We start from the raw sequence: 22,647 nt of genomic DNA, 5'->3' as shown, positions 1-22,647 counted from the left end.
TATAGATTTCTTTCGTCGCCGTGGATCTCACTTACGAGCGCGTTTGTTCGAGTCGACAGGTTTGTAATTCATAGAGTGTGGATTTTATGCGTTTATCGCGTGTACATGATTCTCGAAAACACGGTACAGTTAAATTTTTCATGAAGTTCAACGTGATTTTGTCTTTCTGTTAACCCTCGTAGAAATTTTAATGAATAAAAGAAACTTTGATTTACTTCGAACTTAATCGTCTGTTGTCACGCTGGATTGAAATGGCTGAAAATTTGACTTCGATGTAAAATGTCTTTGAGGCATCAATGAAAATGGTACTACTGGCGCCATGTAGTAATTTTAGATATTCTAACAGAACTTTTTTCGAAGTTCTTTTTCAACAATTTTTTTAAATATAGTCATATTTTAAATGTTAATTTTTTACAATGAAAATATATTCTACGATGTTCAAACTCTATGTCAAAATTTGACTTCGAAGTAAAATGTCTTTGAGGCATCAATGAAAATGGTACTACTGGCGCCATGTAGTAATTTCAGATATCCTAACCGAACTTTTTTCGAAATTCTTTTTCAACACTTTTTTTAAATATAGTCATATTTTAAATGTTAATTTTTCACAACGAAAATATATTCTACGATGTTCAAACCTTATCTCAATTTTTGCGACTTAATTTAACAGTTTGTAAACAGATTGGATTGAATTGAACTAGTGTGACAACTACGGTCGAAAAAATAGGTGTGATAACCGAGGGTTAATAAATCTATATTTGCATATACATTCGCAGGTTAGTAATTCATTTTTGGTATTGATAACATTCTAATTGCTGGCAAAAAAAGGAAAGACACTTCTTGTGCTCAGCTCTAATTAGGGACAATTAGACTGCAGACGATTGGACGCTTTCATTGATTATTTTATAAAGATCTGACTCAAAGGAACATTATTACATCAATTAGCAGCAAAAATTGCTTAGAAACAAGTACTTATTTATTTTTTTTAATCGAGGATCAACAGATTTAACAATTCTGTTCAATAAATATGGATTCAATAAAACAGTTGTATGCAATGCAAATAATTAAAATGAACAATAATTGAATGAAATTCATTGTAATGTATTCTGATATTAACGAGCAGTGATAAAGGATTTGAATTAAAAGTAGTTATTATACATTCTACTTATAATTATTTAAAATCGAGCGAAACGTTCATTAAGTAAAATTGTCACTGTAACAATGTTAACACTGTTAAATGGTAATGGTAGTTAATTAAAATTCAGTAAACGTCCGGCGAATCTAAAATCGAATTAAAATTTAGCTGATTTATTATACGACCGGTTTACTCGTGCGTTATGAGACAATTAACCTTTTATGAAATAACAGATTTTTCTACTTGTCATTGTAACAGAAATATACAAATACGTTTTTTTTAACGTGTAACGTTGTTGAATATTATCGTTACATAAAATGTCCAGAAAGTTGTCGATGAAATTTTCGTGTTTCCTCGCCGACACAGCAGCACACCACAGGTTCATATACATAATAATTTGTATATACGTACAAATGTCTGTATATGTCATTTGTATATATGTAGTTGTTTTCGCATTCAAATTGGAAATTCGCATTGTCCATCTACTTTACACGATTACGTAACATAATAGACATGCTTTCCTTGGAGCTAGCATGAACTATGCGGTAATAACAACGTAAAATAATGTATGCGGGTGCATGATTTATGCATGCCTGGCTGCAGTCATCCAATTACGCTTCAAAGATTCCGCGACATCACCATTTTTACGCCTAATCACGTCAAACTAGTGTGGTAAACTCTTCTAATTACAAGTTATTTACAAGTAATTTCGATTACTATATCACTCAAAACATATAATAATTTTTTCTAATTAATACTAACTTGTCAAATAAATCTAATTTGTAAATTAGTGAAAGTTCTACAAGAAATCGTCTTGCGAGCATGATACAGTATTGACCGAAAAATATTTCATGTAATTTTAGTCACATGTGAATGGTATATTTCTTGTCGACGGTTACTTAATATTGGAAAATACGATATATTTGAAAAATACCGTGGTAAGTTTCCTTTTTCGTCGTTCTGAACGAAAACATGTTTCCGATTGAAATAACAAAACTCGATGTCTGCAGCCAGCCCGAATGACATTAAATGTATCTTTATAAATGGTCGATGCCTCGATACCTTACAGGCTCTTTATCCTTTTACTGAACTAAGAAACTTTTCTCAATAAATTCCTTCGTATCTACGTGATGACACTACTTAAAGAAATTTAATATATTATAGAAGCTCAGTTATTGGCTTCGAGTTTAGCGTTACTTTCAATCATCGGCAAGCTTACGTTATTTACTTTACTGTAATCAAGCAACATGCAACGTATGAAAATTACGATCAGTTAATTTTCTTTTGAAACGTTACTATTAACAACCTGCCGAGGCAGCTCGAACAAAAAAAGAAAAAGAATGAACATTGATCAGGAACTTTACGACCCGGGATCGTGATTCCCGACATCGTGTAGACTAGTGTAATGGTACGCTGTGATTTTACGAATGTGTGTAGATCGTTATGTATCGGTGTGCTTTTTTCGTGAGTGGACAATGTCGAGAATAGTGCGAGTAAAGTGGATGGATATCGATGAAACGTGATGTCGTGTCACAAAGGGCGTGCGTATGACCTATTGTGGAGATGTTTCGCGTTCCATTGCAGGAACTGTTATTACGTTATTCACTTTTTCAATCTCGATAATAAACGAGTTCTACCCAGTGATCTATTCCATATTGCTTTCATAATATGGTGCTACGACAAATATGCATTACACGTTCGAAATTACTTCATTGCGAATAGTTAACGACACTATTCCATATTTCGATTATTAAATTAATATATTTATTATACTGCAATATTACGAAAGTTTTAATTTGCTTCTGTAGGTGAATGTTGATTAAAATTAACCAACTGTTAAAATATTTTGTAAAATTGATTCTGTAAGGTTTTTCGTTTCAAACATTAATGTCTAATTACTAGAAGTAATTTTGTTGTTTAAATTATACAGGGTTCAAAGGGCAGGCGAAATATAATATTGTAAGCCGTTTAACGTACTTTGTGTATATGTATAAGGTGGCCTATTACCGATAGCATATTTTGAATTTATTTGATTATATAGAATCATGTTTCTAGGTTGTACAACCAATTACTACAACATTTAATTTAGTGATATTTCATTGCGTACGGAAATCTGTTTTAAAATTAAGACCTTACTCCGTGAAACGACCTTATGATTATAGAAAACGTACTTTGGAATTTTTCTATAATTTCAACCTCTAGATTTTTTAAGTAATGCATTTTTATCGTGCTACGATATTATTAAAGTAAGTGCTATTGAATTTGTGTTTAATGTTTATGAAACATTTATTTGCAACAATGATTGCATAATTTGAATTTGGACTTCTTCTAGATTATCTTAGTTAGCAATACATTTCGAATTAATATGCACGTCTTTAAAATGAAATATTGGAAATTTGAGCAATTTCTTCTGTTTACGAAATATAATTTTCAATCTAATAATAGAATCCATAAGATGTAATCATGATAATTAGTCGAAATTCTATGTATCTTCTTGTTACTTTTCCAAAATAATTTCGATAATATATATCATTATCAATGTTATACTTTGTAGATATTGCAACATTAACAGAATCTTGAAGAAAGTCCATTTGAATAGGCTACGTCATGCGAATCGTTCTGAATAACAAATCACATAGACAGTTACGAAATAGGAAGTAGAATGTGACTTACATTTCATCTGACAGCGCTTGCGGCGGCAAACGATGAAGATTACAACGCAGATGATTATTATCACAAGGATGAGAACAACGGCCGACACGATGACAATTAGAAGGAGGTTTCCTTCCAGTTGATGCCACCAAGGTATATGACCTGAAAAACGTATTAATTTGATACTACTAACGGGAATTTTAAAATGACTTAAGGTCATATTAAGTTATATTAAATTATGTATCATACATGATAAAAAAAATTTACAACGTTAGAAATTATTTGTTTTTCCTGTTTATTCAGGTCTGTCAATCTCCTGCATATTTTTTTTCGCTATTTTCAATGCATAACGTGTACCCTTAGCAACAGTTCATTAAAAGGATTTTTTTTATACACAGTAATGTAAATGACATTCAAATTACATGTAAAATATGTATTTCTGCAGCATTAGAATAAAAAGAAATAACCAAGTGGCGTATATTCAGGGTGAATGGTATCTTATATTATTATATATTGTCTTAAAAAATATAATAAAAAAGATGCCATTTCAGATAAGAAATTATTGTAATTGTAATTACACTTGTAAAATACTATGATTGTGATTCATGTAAAAATTCGAGATATTTTTAAATACACGGACCTTATATGACAATGCTGACTAAATTAAAAATTCATGGTATTCTGACATTCATTTTATTTAAATGTCACCTTTATTAGTTTCCATTGTGTTTTTGAAAGTTAGATTGGACACCAGAATCAGCAAAAAGTGTAATATTTGTATTGCTAAATATTTTGGAAATGTTTTTGTAAGAGTTTCTCGTAAATTTCTACACAAGATGGGAAAATCTTGAAACTGACCGTAAAAATTGCACAATAATCCAGCATAGTTGAAAACAGAATAACATTGTAGAATAGTTGCAATTCAAATGTTGGTAACAGCTGGGAAGTAGTGTAAGTACGACGGTAAAATGGTCGATTTCCAGAGTGAATTTTCATACTGCTACTTAAATTTAATTTGTATTCTCATCGTATAATATTTTGCTCCTAGTCTGTTATCCTGTAGTTTAATTATAGAGTGCTTCATTGTACTTCATTCAGTAAGCTCTTTTTCAATCTTGTCATCAATTGTTAAGAAGACTACTGTGTACGTTTTCATGTAAATCCTGATGACTACGTTATTCATCAATTTTCTATATTTATTGATAAATGTATGGTAAATGTAAGAAACATGCATATTAAATAAATTTCCCAGAAAAAGATTGCGATTCTTTCAAAAGTACTGTACCAGTGACTTGACATGTAAAACTACTTTTCATTTGGTAGTAAGAAATAAATATTTAATTCTCTAAAATTTATTTTCTGTATTTAATGTAATAATCGAGAAAAAAACTTACTTCGATGTCCGTGGTGAGCTAAGAAGAAACGGTGATTTTAGAATGTTTGTGGTTTGTTTATGATATTTATTAAAAATAGTATTTCGATATCACGTACTAGTATACTAGCTATGCGCATTTTTATACTATTCGTACGATGAAGATTACTGTATACATATGTATATTATATTTTTAGTTCTTCCGAATTTTCCTTTCTACGATCCTTCGTGACATTTTCTCAATATAACTGAATTGTACGAGATAAACCGAGGCTATTTCTATGAAAATTTTAATGTCTACTCGAGAAAATGTTTATAGCAGATTTATTTAATCGCTCGGATATTCATATTCCCCGAAGGAGAGTTGCATTTTCTCAGGAAGAAATGATAACAAGAAGTCAGCAAGTAAACGTCTCACTGGAGGGATTCCGAATTATTTTCACCGTGTAGCTTAGGGGCGCGCTTTTATTCGTATAAACAGCGAGATGTAAATAAATATTACTTTGTTAAAACTACATTAAATTAGTTTCAGTATAAATATAAAATTCTCAAACTTTAAAAGAAAGTAATTATTTACATCGAAAGGAGAAAATGTTGAAGATTGCAAAAAATTAAAGTTTCCATTATGTCTGACTAAAAAAATGGCCATAGAACGACGTTGTCGTAATTAACAAAGATGTGGTTTCAAACCGTGGTCGACAGTTCATTTTGTTCGATTACAATCCCATTTGAATTTAATTTTCTTCTAGGGTAAAAGGTTCATTATTCTCGGATCCTTCATTCTTTTCGTCATTTTGAATACATTACGATTATTAATATTGGAATCCCGATGGTTATTATGGAAGCTATTGTGGAAACTACTGTTTAATTGTTTACGTTTCGTAATTCCCAATTAAAGAACTTCAAATTAAACCTATTCTTTCATAGAAATTTAAGAAATCAATGTAATCTCTAAGGTTGAATAAACCTGAATTACTGAGATTAATATCATATTTGCGAAATCTTTTTAACCCTGCATTGACGGACTGTATTTTTTGCAGACAGTTTTTATTCTAATAACATATCTCAAATTTTTCTATTTTGTTAAATTTTGCTTCTGTGCGTGTTCTGTTGTTTGTGTATGTGCCATATAACCCTGGGAGTATCTTAAAGCACAATGGAAAAATTTAGACAGAGAATATTTAAGAAATTAATAAATAGAATGCCCGAAATCTGATTGAGAATTATTGAAAATAAAGGTGGTAATTTTGATGAGGTAAAAACATGGTAAGAATCAATTTTTTTGGTTACTTTTAAATTGCTTTGTCACATATGTACAATATTTCTTTACATATATGTATATAAGACTACGCACATTTAAGATTTTATTTAACTGTTTCCAAACGTTTGAACAATAGTGTATATTTAAAGTAGTAAAAATTATACGCTATGTACAAAAAGCATAAAATGCAATAAATATGTATATCTTCTTTCTCTTTAAACTATTATGCACTCGAATCGTCTCATAAAAATGATCAACTAACAGTTTGTTTGAGAATCCATACAACGAAAACTACTCAAACTACTCATTTGTGCAATATCAAAAGTTAATAATGATTTGATGTCAAGCTACAATAATTCAAAACGTTAGTTGTTAGTAATTATTCTACTTCTTACTAGGTTAAAAATCCTGATGTTGTTACAAAAATTATCTTCCCACCTCGTTTATAAATCATAGTATGATTAAAAATTTGAAATATTCTGTAAACATCAAAGCGTTCATCCATTTACCCCTCGCCTAATCATTGGAGGAATATTTAGAGAGTCTTCGATTAAAATTCGCAGTTCTTTTGTTCATAACATGCAAATGTTATGTAAATGTGAAGTAGAACAAGGATCGAGGTGATGAGAAAGTTATACTTTTATTACGGTTTATGTAGATACGTTGGAACATGAATTTTAAATAAGTTCGGTAACAAACACAAAGCTTTGAGGAAGCACCCCCTCCACCCCTATATCTAAATGAGTATTTTTCGTGATGAAAACTCATTTACATGTTCCGTAATTCGAAGCGACTCTGACCAGCGGAATCAACTTTAAATTTAATCACGGTCCCACGTATCGTTCTAATTGAATGCTTCGAGATAGCTTGCAGACCAATTTTATTTTACAATACGCTGGACGCTACCAGAGCTCTATAGTATCTACGTTTGCTCTGTGAACGCCTTACTACATTGCTGCAAGTGTATCGCCATGTAGACAGGATAACAGAGAAAGTTCTGGACATTTTTAAACACATCTTGAAGTTTGCTTTTTAAGCTTTTTCGCTCTCTTAATCTCACGGCTTTAGATCCTCTCGGACGCGTGCACGCGAATTATTAGCCAGACAGTAGGTTTAATACGAGCATTACGACGGGAATGTAATATCAAGGGACGAAAAATGACCACGACAAAGAAATGCATTCTGTGTGGAAAAATTCACACCGGTTCGGAATGGAATCTTCTTCATAATTAAATCGTAAGTTTAAAAACCTGACCCGTCGTTATAATTCACCGCGCCACTATTAAACTATTCATTGCTGGCCCCGCATACTCGGCATTGCCTGGTACAAAGGAAGAGAGTGCAAAGATCCTACACGGAGAAATGATAGTAATTTTGAAGCAAAGAATTTAATTACTGTTTGTGCAATCACATTAAAATACCTCGAACAGTTTCTTATTTTTATTGGAACACAAGGCACTCAACGACTTTATTAATTTCACCCTTGAAACTTTCACGAATAAATAAAAAATTAAATTAATGTTCTTAGGCTGCGGATTTTATGGATTTATAGTATGCACGATTATCTGAAATTCCGTACTGTAAAACGTATAACAAATATCAACGAGATGTTCATTTTCCATAGAAATTTATAGAACCTCGAATAATGAGAACAAATTTGTCCTGGATTCTAATTTCCGTAAAGTAGTCTAGAAAAATCGGTATTTGCACAAACATTCGCAGTATAAATATTATAATAAAATTACGTACAAGTAAGAAAAAAGTTTAAGAAATTCCCGTGTTAAAATTGCCGATGTTACTCAATGAGAATTAAAATCATATTCAATACTAGCTGAAATTAAATTTAATTCTGTTTCGACGCAGTTTGTTTTATATAGTAACACAAAGTACATTTCAATTATTTATTATCCTAAATTTCGTTAAGAAAAGAGGATCTTACGTTTATTACTTTTTAAATATATTAATTATTATATATGTAAAGCCAGGTCCAGACACGTGCAACAGCGAGCAAGAAAAATCCCGTTCACACTCGAGCAACATGCAACAGAAAAGTAGGCTTGTAACTCTTTAAAAATTAATTTTTGATACGCCCGGCATAAATATCTAATTTTCTTATTTTAACACAGTAATTAATGTTTGGGTAGGCATGGTAACAAAGACACATTCCTTCTGATATTTTCTATGATGCGCGTCAGAATGCTTGCGTTCGGCTTGACGAAGTCGTTAGCTGCGCGTCGACCCATTAAAATCGATCCTTTTAAGAGTGTTCTGCAATGCGCGTTGCACGTGTCTGAAGTTGGCTTTATATTTGACATTTTGTCAAAGTAAACCTAATGGGTTGATTCTAGTAATTTTACTAATAGTCACGTAAATTGGATGGAATATTTTTTGTCAAAGTAGAAATAAGGGAGTGGTACACGTAACATAATTAGTAAAGTTTATTTCCCTGTGTAATAATATATGATTATCTCTTTCTAACTTACCTGGAACGTCGCGCTCACAAGGATTGGAGTAGCCAATGGTGTTGTTCGCAACACAAACGTATATTCGGAAATTGGTTACCGATGTATCGAGTCGGATGTAGCTTTTTCCATTCCGTATCTCGGCAACCTGTTCCAGCGTGTCGTTGTCACTCTTCAAAGACCAAACGAAATCGGTCTCTTTCGGATTAGCTATCGCAGAGCACACCACGTAATCCTCGCCGTCTATTCGTTCCTTTTCCACGTGACACTCTGGTTTAACTGGTAAAATGAGAAATGTTCAAATTTTATTTCTTTTATCATGTATTACCTACATATTAATTAATGGAGATATATAAATGTAAAGTGTAAAATAATATTTTCCCTCGGATGTTTAGTCAGTAAAATAATTAAATTCGAAAATTCAAAATCATTACCTTACGCTGTGCGCAATATTGGTTATTACTTAGAGTAATTCATACTTTGTAAGTAATGTATTTAACGTAGATGTATGAAAAATCTATTTTATCAGGCATGTTAAGGTGCACACAAAAGCTTCAACAGTAAAATTAATAGTTGATAAAAAAAGCGTAATAGACACTTCTGCATTACACTTAACATTACTTTTTAGAATCTAAATTTTCCGATTTAAGTTCTTTAATTTATAAAATAATAATTCACGAATGCGTAAAATAGATTTATCTTGATTTATTTAAAATTTCTATTCCTTTTTAAATAATTCTAATTTATGTATCAGCTCATAATCACTGGTGCAGAATACTTCACAGATTTGTTCGAGGTTACTTCTTAACTACTTTTCAGAAGCGATGTAGTCTGAAGACCTTAGTTACAGTCATCATCAAAACTTGGAACAATCTTCAATAATTTCTTTGTTTTTTAGTATCCAAACCTTGCGAACGTCGATTCAACTTTACCTTTCAGTACTTAGAAACAAAGTTCGGCAATCAACAGAAACGACAGTCTGGAAACTACGATTTTACGAAAAACTATGATATTTGGATACTATTATCTAGTGTGAAGAAAAAACCATAATAACGATAAATTACAAATATTCTATTTTAATCTTGCAACTGTTTTTCTCATTATTCAATTCTGGATGTTCATACAAATTTCCATACGTATAAATAAATTGATTAAACTGGGGAAGAAATTGGAATTTAACATTAAATTTGGATGGAATCGAATTAAATGGAATTTAAAAAATACAAGATTTGTAGATTTCACTAGGTAAAACCATCATAGTAACAATTAACTCTCAAACCTTTAAGTAGGCGCATATGGTCACAACCACTACAATTTATTGCCTTGGTTTTCATTCCTTAGAAAAATAACAAACGTTAATTATCAAATTGATTAATTTTTATTTTTTAATGCCTCCAGGTTTACTTTCATTTTAAAAAGATTTTGTTAGTGCGCCTACTTAAGGATTAAATCTTATATAATCTTTTGATTTTACTACAGTAATGTCTCGACGAGTGTGACGAACTCGGGTCCGTTTCGGAGCAATCGTGGCAAGGCAGAAAGGTTTTGCAACCCGACATAAATTTGTTTATGTACGAAGTCTAGCCTCTGTTTAGTTTCTGTTTACTATGTTTCGATTGCTTTCAGAGGGGGACCTCCCCAGTGGCGTGAATAACGCCGTTATTCTTGTCGCATTCATCGAGAAATCACTGCTACACCACATAACTACACAGAATCCTTTGTTTGAACACCGACATCAGATCAAATCTGCTTACAATAAAAAGGAGCATTCTATCTATAAAAAGTATTCCTCCTCAGGATCCTAAATCTCATAGGATATTTGAATGTCGCCCAGAACGGCCTAGCATGGCGCGGCAATTGTATCTTTACTTACACTGAACATTCATGACCATGGAAATGTTACGGCTTCCGTGGCGATTCGATGCTTCGCAGTAGTATGTTCCGTTGCTGCGCCTCGGAACGGGCACTTTTAAGTCGAGAACACGGCCCTCGACGATGGTGTCCGTAGAGCCTTCGCGGAACCACCGGAACGTGGGCTCTGGGTGTGCTCTCGCGTTGCAGCTTACAGTTTCCGGTATCATGTCGACCGTGACATTTACCGTTTTCTTCGAGATCGTCATATTTTCCGGGGGAACTGGCAAAGAATAAGATAGCTATCTGAAATGGCTGCATTTCTTTTCTAAGAGCATCGTTGCAAATTATTCACGAGCTGATCAAATGTTTATTACGAAACGAAGTAAAACATTACCTCTCCGACTGAAATCTACCAGGTTTATGTTGAAATGATTTTAATTCTGATTAGTGGTTCGTTCGGAAAGTTTGCAGAGTTTTCTGCACAGTGTATTCGTTACCTTTTTATTGGACGAAGGAAAAATAGTTTGATCCGATGAACAGGTATTATTTTTCAAGTATGGATTGAATGTATTCGCTGCACGAGTTACTCGAACTGTTGTTATTTTCTCGGAGAAATACCGACGAAATGTGTGACCAGGCACGAAGTCCATTTTCATTACGTTCTATCGAACTTGTAAAGAAACTATACTACTTCGACTGGTAAATTTCATAAGATTTAATGAATTAATCGGACTTCACCCGATCAGATGGTTATTCCATTAGATCGCTGGAATATTCCGTATTAAGAAAACAACTTGGAAAACATAATCCAACTACAAACAGGTTGGAGAGTTATGTGTGGGCTAAAAGAATTGAAGTCGTACATAGGTGGTACAATGAAATTGATTGCAAAATAAAAATAAATTATAAAAAAGTAGTAAATCATAGTATGATGTAAATTGAACAATATCGATTGTAACTCTGCCGTTGTAAACTTTACGAACATTCCGAACAACCCGATATAAAATTTGTTTCAAAAACCTTATCTGCGTTTCTAACACTTTCAAATTCATGCCCTATGGAAATTACATTGCGTTAAACATTTATTTAGTAATCGTCTGAGTGGTTGCAACTGCTGAAGAAATACGTAATAAAATGAATGTAGCAAATACAATTAAACGAGCATCCTATTAACTGTTTAACCCTTGGAGTAAGGTTACCGGGCCCGTTTGGACCCGAGTGTTGAAAAGCTGTATCTAACTCATCGTGTAAATATAATTTAAGCTAGAAGTTGTTCATATTTAATGATATAAAAAAACAGGTGTTTTTTAATGATCGGGTTCGAATGTATGTTGAAAAAGACGGAAGCATAGGGTTTCAAACTGATCCAGACACCACTGTTTCAACGAACATTAAAAACGTCCGTACTTCCAGTGTTAATGAACCTTTAGAGGACGGGCAGATTTTTCATGACTCTTTATATTTCCGAGTCAGAACTTTCATATACATATTTATTTATTTATTATATGTATTTATGGTTCATTTTATTATAGTGTTATACTCCGAACTCTGGAGCCTAAAAATAGTCTCCACGTCCTCTACAAGTTCTCTAATACTGGTATACCGACGGTATGTCCACTAATGTCTCTCTGTTCCCGTCCAAATTCCATTGAATCTATCCAAACAGATCATCTTTACCCGGTATACCTCACCACAGTCTTCGCCATCGACAATAGACGATTTAATGGAGTTCTTGAAATTCGTGTCAAAGTTGTGGTTCTGTGGTGGTGAGAGTTAAGAGGACTTACATTCCACGTGAAAATGAGTGCTGCTGTTCACCCCAGGCCCAATCCCGTTGCTGGTGCTCTCGCAGGTGAACTTCACGTTGTCCTCGACCCTGTCCAGCTGACCACCCGGCCAGGCGGTCAGGTTCCAGACTAAGGTCGACTGGATGCTTTCGAAGTCGTTCGTTCGCGGATCGGGGGGATGATAAACGTTCGAGATATAGTATCGGTTCGTTTTTGTGAAATCCATCGGAATATCGTCCTTCAGCCAGGAAATATTGCAAATGGGCGCGCATTCGACCCAGCACATGATGCTAACGTTCGGTGAATTGTACACGTAGCCGTGATAAGGGAGCAGCTTCTTGATAAAGGCAGGTGCCGCTATTGACAATCAAAGAACAAGTTTAACCGTGTTTTCGAGCGACGCCGGAGACATTGTTACAGCCCCGGAACCAGAGATAAGGGTTGACGCGATCGTTCCCGTCGATTGTGAAATACGTGAAATTTTCCAGACCCTGGCCGTATATCCTGTCGTATCCGACGCGTATTAGTTTCCGCGCTGTTTGTCGGTAACTGTTCTTTTTAGCGATGCCGATGTTCATTGCATACTTTTGTCGAACTTTATCGCGTCTGTGGAAGACGATAAAAAAGGTATTGCGTATGTAATGTTTGTTTTGATCATTTCGGTTGCAATATTGAAACTGGTACACGGTATATAGAGTGCCAACTTTTTGATAGTAGTTTTAAAAATAATTATGATACGGTTTTTCAGCGAATAATGATGCTGGTTGAAGATAGTACTTTGGAAATAGTTTTGGTATGTTTATTTTCAAGATCGTCAACGTTTTCGGAAATGTTATTCTTTGAGATTGTTACTTCCGGAACTATAATGTCAACAGTGTTTATTTATTGTATTTACGTTTCATCATAAACAAAAATTTTGTTTGGAACGTGTGATAAAATTGTTTAGTAGAAAATATTGTTAGCTAAAACTTTGTTTAGCAAAATTGAAAGAGTTAAACAAACTAAGTTTTTCATTTGTCAGTTTAAATTAAGTATCAGTACGTTAGGAAAACAGCAAAGGAAATAACAAATTCCGTTTTAACCTCAGTTAGAACTTTCGGTTAATATTGACAGTCTTTCATTTTACTCGATTAAAAAACTACAGTTCAATAAATATTTCGATCAACTTGGTTGAATTATTTCTAAACAAATACAGAATTTCACAGAAAATAGTGGACTACTTATTGGTACATTTAACAATTAACCTCGTACCAGCAATCTGAAACGCTTAAAATAAACGGTTCATTGTGGGAGAGGTTCCGATAGAATAATACGTTGCAACAACGAATAAACAAATAAAAGGTCTGGAAACCAATTCATTCCTGGTTCGTTGCATTCTGTTTATGTACATAAATACGTAGTTATATTCTTGACCGTCAAACAAATCGTAAGTGTAGTTTTATTTCTGTAGAATATTCGATTTCAAACATTTACAAAAAGAGTTAGTTTTATGTTCCATTCATTGTTTAGTCTTCAGTACGATGATAATAATTCGACAAGGAAGAATAAAAATATACCTATAAAACATACCTATATTTCCATATTATGAAGAACAGTTTTAAGCAATTTAACTTACAACAAAAGTGGACATTTTTCTTGCCATATTTGGTTATTTCAGTGAACACTCAATGGGTTATTTAAAAAATTTATTACTCTAAAAAAAATTTCAATTTCCCTTTTAGCATAATCGCGGAAGAAAAACGAAAACCTAGCTCCGGTCTTGCATAGTTGTGTTTACAAAACTACTTTCCGACTCCTAAACGGCCTGCTGTCACGCGAAAGACGCATGACAGATTTATTCGCCGGGGAATTAGAAACTTTTACAGCTAACTTTCAACTCACCGGATACGTCGATAAATGTGGTGGCCGGGTCCCCGTCGCCGGCTTTATTGTAAGCGAGACAAGTAAAGTTCGCTTCAGTTTCCAAATTAACCGACTCGATGGTAAGGGTAGCATCATTTTCATCCGGAAGTCTGTGAAGGCCTCGTAACCATTTAAAGCCAACTACCTTTGGTCGTCCTGGGTCCAGGACGAAGCATGTGATGGTCAACGGACGCTTCTTTATTACCTGCTGAGGTTCGTAGGAGATCGAAGCCGGACCAGGTTTATCTGTAGTTTGCAACAACAAGAAAATTCTCAAATGTATGTTACCATTTTACTTTCAAAGCTTTGTTTCCTATATTAAGAAAGTATTAGCCTGTTGCATAATTAATTTCGCTTTGAGACTGCAAGATAGTATAAGTTATAAGCGTTTACTGCAGACCATTCGGCTCAGAGATGAATAATCCGACAACGACTATCTTTGTAACATTTTTAACACGTTGACTGCCACAGTGGAAAAGGCAGTACGTAGCCAGACACACTTTATTTCGTTTCTTAAGTCATAAATCTTTGAAAATATATGCGTTTAATTAATTGAGATTGCTTGTCTTGTTTTAAATTATACTGTGATATTAATCTTATGTCAAAATTTTGTAGAGGTATTTAAATAATCCAGAATGTTTGCAATGTTTCAACTACGAGTTATCTCGTGGCTGGCAGTCAACGTGTTAATAACTATTGGAACGTTATTTTTCATTATCGTTTCAATTGAAAGTACTCGATCGCCTAGAATAATGTTTCCCAATATACGCCCCATTGAGGGGCAATTTGAGTATTTTGGAGGGCAATTAGCAAATCATTGACATTCGTCACCACATCGATAACAATTTTACCAATGTGCCTTTTTGAATTGAAACAGTTAGTGATGTTACATTTTTCAGAACTTATTATTATACTAAGGGGGCATCGAGATCTTTGAGGCGTTGTCCAAAAAAGATTGGGAGACACTGGACTAGAGCTTTCGAAATTCTCCATTAGATGATGATACTGAAAGAAAAATTGAAATTCGTCATTCAGGCTAGTGGTCTATCGTTAAGAGTTAATGTAATTAAGTTCTGAGGCGTATTTTTAATTGAGATGTATTACGTAATTTCACCCTAATAAGTATGTAATTGTAAATCTCTGTACTTACGAAATATTTTCTGACTACATAACATTTTTGCTAATTCCTATTTGGAAAAATAAGTAGGGGAGATCGCGGTAGAAAGTAATAGTTTTTGGCGTTAGTGCTGTCTCCTTTATTTAAAAAATTATAAGCCCTGTTACCTAACCCTGTTACTTTTAACCACGGTCTCCCCCAACTTTCAGGAAGTCAACTAATTTGCATGAAAGATAACGCGAAAGTATATGAAACACAACAAAAGAATTTTGTTGGCAAGGAAATTTTCACCTACTTCAATGTTTTGATAGATCTCCACACGTTCTTGTCAAACAAAACTGGCTTAAGAACATACAAATCGTAACATTGGAATTGTAAAAAAGGAAAACGTTGGAGATACAATCAGGGAACAAGCTGCTTACATTCGCGAATCTTTGCGGGAACAGAATTATTCAGATCAACGGGCTGAGAAGTCTCCGAGATGCGGGAAGGGTGGGGAGGGATGGGCGGAAAGAAAGATTGGATCAAAGAATTAAAAATTAAGACCGCTCACAATGGACTATGACAGGTGCACTCGGTGAAAGTGGTCCCCAGCCAGCGTCGTTTCTGCCCTCGCAAGAGTAGTTCCCGTGAAAGGAACGACCCACTGCTTCCAGCAGCAGCTTGCTCGGATCGATATCGCAGAAAATTAAAGATTCCTCGGTGGTTGTGGTGGTCGCCGTGCTATTCCTCGTGCAATCCGGAAGTTCTTTCAGCAGGTCCCCGTCCAAGTACCATCGGACGGCGGTCAGACTTGCCGGATTTCCAGAAACAACTTCGCAGGTCAAAGAGACGTTCGAACGATCCGCCTCGTTCACGGGCTCCTGTGGGTCCATTATCACTTCGACCACCGGTTTATCTGCAAGTGAACGGACAAACTGTTATTTTTCTTACTGTTGGATTTATACTGGCCGCTCTTGTGGTCCATTGTGCTTGAATCCTACAAGGGTAGGACGATTGCACTATGGAATACATACGGTTGAAGAATTTTTGTGAATAGACATCCTTAGGATGAAAGAATCGATAAGTAGATGGATGTATACTTAGAAGAAAGGCGTATGTTACAAAGTTTTTGAAAAATTTTAAAACAATGGTACCCAATTTTGTGTTTGCAGGTAATAAATTACTTTCTCATTATTGGATTATTATTTATTTTTCAAAGTGGAAATAGGCGTATTTTACAACAACAGCTTGTGTAATTGACGTACGTTATTATCTTGTAACTATGCTCTTCTTCTAGACAACCAATTCAATTAAAGGTACCTACTACCGAACGGTTAATGGCGGATTAAACGGCGTCTTTATAAAACTGCGAAAATCTATCTAGTATGCTGCAGTCACTTATTAATAAAAATTTGTTCTGCTTCGGTTACATCGTCTTAATCTTTTCTGATCTATCCTGAGTCTCCTACAGTTATGGAGTATTATTAACTGTTCCATTAAGGAATTCAGTGTTTTGTTAAGCTTGTAGTGAGCGCATCGTGGCACCAAGTGACGTAAAGAATGCATTCTCATTTCACAGTCAGATGACTATTAATGTTAAACTGGAGAAGATATGCACACCTTGTTTACGGTAATTTTGTAAATCATGAATGGAATATCTATTTAAAAGCATCGAGTGCTGAAACTCGACCATTAATCATTTAATTTGAATTAAAATTTTTAAATTACTAAATTAGTTTCAATATATTTTATCATCTATTTTCTTTGACGTTAGGAAAGAATGAAAAATATTACTGCAGGAGTCAAATCAGTTTCCGATTCTTTTGGAACAAATACTGAATTTCTGTTTACACAATTTCAGGAAAAAAAGTACTTCTTGACGTCTTTATAACTTCGAAAATCTATTTCACCCTTTTCCCATTTAATTCTTCAATGGCTTATAAATACTTCCCGAGTTCCACGTACCTCTCCTTTTCCACAAGCCTCAAAAGAACTGTAATACCATATCGAGCACATAATTGTGCGATTTATCTTCTCCATTTGGCCCGTACCACAAACATCTCATTAAAATGAATCTAATCAGTGTAAGAGACAGAATATTTTCTCTTCCCTTTATGTGGCCCTCTCTGACTGTCGAACGACCGACTGTTTTCAAACTCTCGAGGCTCATGCATTTTTTACGAGGTCTGGGGTATAGTATAAAGATTTATGATCGCGGTGAAACCGTTCAAAAGCAAACCATACGCGTTTCGGAGACGTTTCCTCGGGAACCGTGCAAGTAGGTGTCTATTTATGCTACATCAGATCGGATAAACGGCAACACAAGACGCTCGATGAGAGAAAGAGCCAAAGGACCCAAAGTCCGAAGCACCTGAATGAAACTCAGGGTGCAGGATCCAATCAGCAGATTGGCTGGAACATTTTTTATCCGCAAGGTAATCAAGATTTCAGCAAGTTCAAAACAAAAGAACCCGGAAGAACGTCCGCGGAGTTTACCCGGGGACGAGAAGAAGGAAAAACAACGACCGTCGAAAGAGTGGATGGTCGGCGGAACTAATTTTCTGCGTTCGAATTCTCGGCCTGCTTCATGGATTGTTTGCACAGACCACAACACTTCCGAGCGTTATTAAGGATGCAATTAGAAATTCATTGTAAAACGGCCGTGTTTACGGTGAACCGATGTTTATTCTCAATCATAGGTACGTTGCTTTAATAACAAGACTGCCAGAGATGCGCGTGTTTTTATTTCTATCGTGTTGGCAAAAGGTACAGTTTGTTGAAAAAATGCAAATCGATAAATTAATCAACTTTTTTATTTATTTATTCCGATAAAAGTTGCAAAGAATTCCAGAAACTGTTCTGTTATGAGTCATAGTATATGTCATAACTTATGATATTTTAATAATGTTTTGAGGGTTTAAGAACTAGTCTTTTTTATTGTTTTGGTAGTTTTAGTGTTAATGAATTGTAGCGTTGTTCTCGGTTTTTCTCTTGTCAACTCTAATAAAGATGTCTGATGATAACAGTTCATATGGCGTGGAATGTCTTGAAACTGTCACTTCATCTTGAAAAATGTCATTTCTGTCTAGTAAGAGATTCAAATATAACTAGGTCTATTTCATTTACAGTTCGTTTAACAGCAAGTTACTGTACAGGGTGGTCTACACGATTGCAGGAAAAAATATTGGAGAATGGACAGTCCAATGAATACTATATTTGTAGGACCATATAATCTTTTGCGAGTGCAACGATGCCTGTGCATTTAACAATAGCATAATTTTTTCAAAATGGTAATTTAATTTGGTTTGCATAATCGAACCTTCTAGTTATTCTTCGTTCAAAAGTATTGGGTAAAGTGGCGAAAAAGCGACAAGTTCACGCGATATTAATGGACTTTACATTCTTTGGCTCCGAACAAAATATGGACTTGATATCATTTTTACACTGTTATGTTAAATACTAAACTACTTAGGGTGATATAATTTTTACCTTCGGAAGGAGTGCAAAATTTGATACGGGAAACATGTTAACGGTCATTTAAAAAGAAAATTAGACTTAATACAGGGTCCAGATATGTAATAAAAAAATTAGTTCCTGAATACTAAACTGAATATCAAATATGTCATTTAATATCATTTTCTTTACTAATTAAAGAAAAATTGACAATGGTACGTAGTTCGGAGCAACATCAACTTCAATCATACAGTAACCGAATAAAGCTTCGTTCTTTTCTTCACAGCAAAGGCCAGAGATAGAAACAGAAAATACGAACAGGGGTTTAAGACGCGAGACGACATTAACTTTACCAATACTTCTGTTGTTTCCTCGAGATTTATGTTCAACACTTCCTCCAACAAGTTCACTATCTTGTATATGCTTGACAGAAATGTAGAGCAATAAGCGTCAGACGCAATACGGACTTTAAAGTTCATATATGCTGAATTATTTTAACACTTGTCTCGTGGATTTATCGAGGCTGATTAATCCTGTAGTTTCTAGATTCTAGATATTTCGTGCAGTTCAAGACACTTCCATTGAAGTATAAAATTAAACCCTTCTATTGTGATAATTATTTTTACCGGATTGGAAGTTCACTATGAATTACTCGAAAAAAAAGAACGTTTAAATACAGCTCAAAGATTTATGACTGTTTAAGAGATATAATTCTTTCAGTTGACGTGAAAAATTACTGTCAGTACGGTTGTGTTACTCTTGTCGGTGTTTTTACTAAAATGAAAAATAAACACGATTCCACGTGCATAAGAAGTTGACAGATTCAAATAATATTTGTTCATAAGAGGTATTATTGTTTAAAGAATCTATTTTGAGAATTCATCACTATAATTTGAGAAATATTATTAACCTTTTCAGAAGTTGTTATTGGTAAATAATTGATTTAATTTGTTTTAATTTAAGTGTTTCAGTTTCTTCCAATTGTGTAATGTGAAAATATTTTTACGAGTAGTTATTATCGACGTCACCACACACGGAGAAAACAAGCAGCCGGCAAAATAGTTCGGTTCCGATTCGTATTAGCGCAATTTGTCGCGTTTTAGTGTGGTAAACGATATTTATGCGTCCATAAATCTTCGTGGACACCGCTTTAAAGCCAATGTCGAGACACATGTACCGTTTGCGTTTTTCATTCGCAAATATAATCCATCTAACATTCCTTTCACAATGTCTTTTTTTTTAATTATCGAACGCAAATCATGGGACTAATTACCAAAATTTCACTATAATTATTGATTCTAATAATCGATTAATGTAACATATACTTAAATTATGTGTTATTTAACACATAAGTTTACGATATAATTTAATTAAAAGAAGATTAAACAATTCAGACGCATATAAATATAACTGCAGCAAATATAGGTCCGTATTGTACATTAAACATAAGTTGTAACGAACCAGTATATTGATATTATATTAATTACGAAGATAATGTACACAATTTATTTCGTTATTTGATATAGAATACACAGCCTGTGGTTGCAATGGACGTAGAGGGTGGGGCATACAAGAATAATTAAGAAAATATAAATTCAATTTTTCCATATAACACGTCGTGTTTGTAAAAAATAAAATTTGAACAGTGATCGTTCTGCTGAGTTTTTGCTGTATTTTACTAATTCTATGTATTAACAGTTACATACGCGTGTCTTATAAAGAAATTTTGTTGAAATTGCTAAGTTTTTTTTAACGAAACTAACCAGTTATAAATATAGTAAACATAAATAATAATCCTATTAAACAAATATCATGTATAATACTTGCATTTCACTATTGATTTAAAGGAAGTAACAGGAAAATTCGTTACAACTTTGTGGTCGGCAATAAATAACCTATAAGTTAGAAACTAATTTTCTTTGGTTACCCATGGAATTCGATGTAATAACTTACACAACGATTGTTTATTTCGTGTGTGACGCCTATAAATCAGTGAGGTGGAGTGGTTGTATTCAGTGCAGCCAATCGATTCCAGTTTGTTTAGCGTAATATCGGCTCGAATTTATACGTATTACGTTAAGTTACTCGATTCATCAATAATTATTAAATTTGTTCGATAGGTAGGTACTATTCAAAATATCGCGACGTATTATAGTAATTAGCGAAACTGATGTTCCGCGCGTTGTGGTCGCTTATTCAATAAGGCAAATAGAAACCGAAACTCGGATGCTATAGACAGAGGAGAGAGGTTCACGTTATTTGGCTAACGTTCCCGCAATTATACGATTCACTGATTCGTCAAATTATTTATCTTAATTGCAACGACATACATAATCACATTGCGTTATGTACTTTGGTTTCCATTATATTGTTATTCACAACTGTAGCAACAGATAAAATAAGTTATTATTACACTGGGATTTATATGGAAATCTACAACTGTTTTGAAAATACTATACATGTGCAGAAATTTATTTTCTCTCTGAAAGATTTTTTTTATGAGGAAAGAATCAAAATTTTACTATATGTAATGGAACCTTTTGTTTTATTTTCACTGTTTTTATTGTTTAGAATTCCTGGAAACCTGGTTTTCAGAATTATGAACTGTCTTCCATTGAATTTTCAAATTTTTGACAGAAAGCTACAGTCGAAAGTGTTCGAGAAGATATTTTAAACGACTCAGGCAGATATAAAATACGAGGATATCGTTAATTTTTAATACTCACATAACACGGAGACTTCAACGACATCTTCGGAAACGGATGCGTTAACGTTATTCTCTAAAATACACTTGTAAGTTCCCATGTCGTTGGCTGATGCATTTTTCACGGTGAGGGCCGTTTGTTCCGTGATGCCACCCTCGTAATGGTCGTCTGTTAAAACTAATTTCTCGTCGTCTCGTAACCTAAGAAAATAAATAAAACAAGTATTTAGCAGATAACACATGATTTTACATTAGATAATTTAATTGGGATAACTTTCCTACACTTTTTGAACGATTTTAATTATTTTCTAAAACAAGTACCATGATGTATGACGATAATATATTCAAATAATTTTTACATTTGATATGGAAATTACGGACAATGAAAATGTTTCATGAAAGTCGTTTTATAACAAACATGATCCGTTATGTTTATAAGTTACTTTCAATTAACCCTGCTGTTCTCTTCGGCCCTCTATGACCCGGAATGAAGACTATTTTTCAATAGGTATCTATTATGTTTTTAAATATTTGTTTTTAGTATTCAATGTATTTAAATGTTATGTTTACTTTTTGTGTGTTTCCGATTTCTTAAGAACAAATCATTTCAAACTTTGAAATAATTTCATTCGAAGGGATAGAAACGTGAAGTATAAATAAGGCGAACAGTAGGGTTAATAACAAACTTCTATGGCATAGTTATACAAATATCAAACACTAACGAGTATATCGCACCTCTCGAATGGATGTTTAACATTCCGTGCAAACATAACTGAGTAAAAATTAAATAAAATGATGACTCTAATATTTTTGAATAATGTATTTAAACTGTTTCTAGCCTTACGAGACCCAGTAAAGTTTCCAAAAATAAGTCTATAAAGTATAACATTTACTTTTATTACCGCGCGTGTTGCAATTTTTTAACAAAATATGCGCTCGTAAAGCTCGCGGCCGAGCAACGAATCC

The 22,647-nt window shown here is 33.8% G+C and overlaps 1 protein-coding gene across 1 annotated transcript in view; it reads right to left on the bottom strand.

The window, feature by feature from the left end:
- LOC107191913 (hemicentin-1) overlaps positions 1-22,647 on the bottom strand; it is a 423,923-nt gene that overhangs the window by 39,307 nt on the left and 361,969 nt on the right. The window contains exons 9-15 of the mRNA XM_015581060.1: positions 21,704-21,882; positions 16,096-16,440; positions 14,405-14,671; positions 12,524-12,880; positions 10,756-11,016; positions 8,904-9,161; positions 3,809-3,949 (exon numbers count right to left, since the gene is read on the bottom strand). Of these exons, the coding sequence (XP_015436546.1) occupies positions 3,809-3,949; positions 8,904-9,161; positions 10,756-11,016; positions 12,524-12,880; positions 14,405-14,671; positions 16,096-16,440; positions 21,704-21,882 (1,808 nt within the window). The remainder of the gene's footprint in view (positions 1-3,808; positions 3,950-8,903; positions 9,162-10,755; positions 11,017-12,523; positions 12,881-14,404; positions 14,672-16,095; positions 16,441-21,703; positions 21,883-22,647) is intronic.

The sequence above is a fragment of the Dufourea novaeangliae genome, unplaced genomic scaffold (assembly GCF_001272555.1).
Source record: "Dufourea novaeangliae isolate 0120121106 unplaced genomic scaffold, ASM127255v1 scaffold248, whole genome shotgun sequence".
Classification (NCBI taxonomy): domain Eukaryota; kingdom Metazoa; phylum Arthropoda; class Insecta; order Hymenoptera; family Halictidae; genus Dufourea; species Dufourea novaeangliae.
Note: the sequence above shows the minus strand (reverse complement) of the source record. Positions and strands in the feature narration are given on the sequence as shown.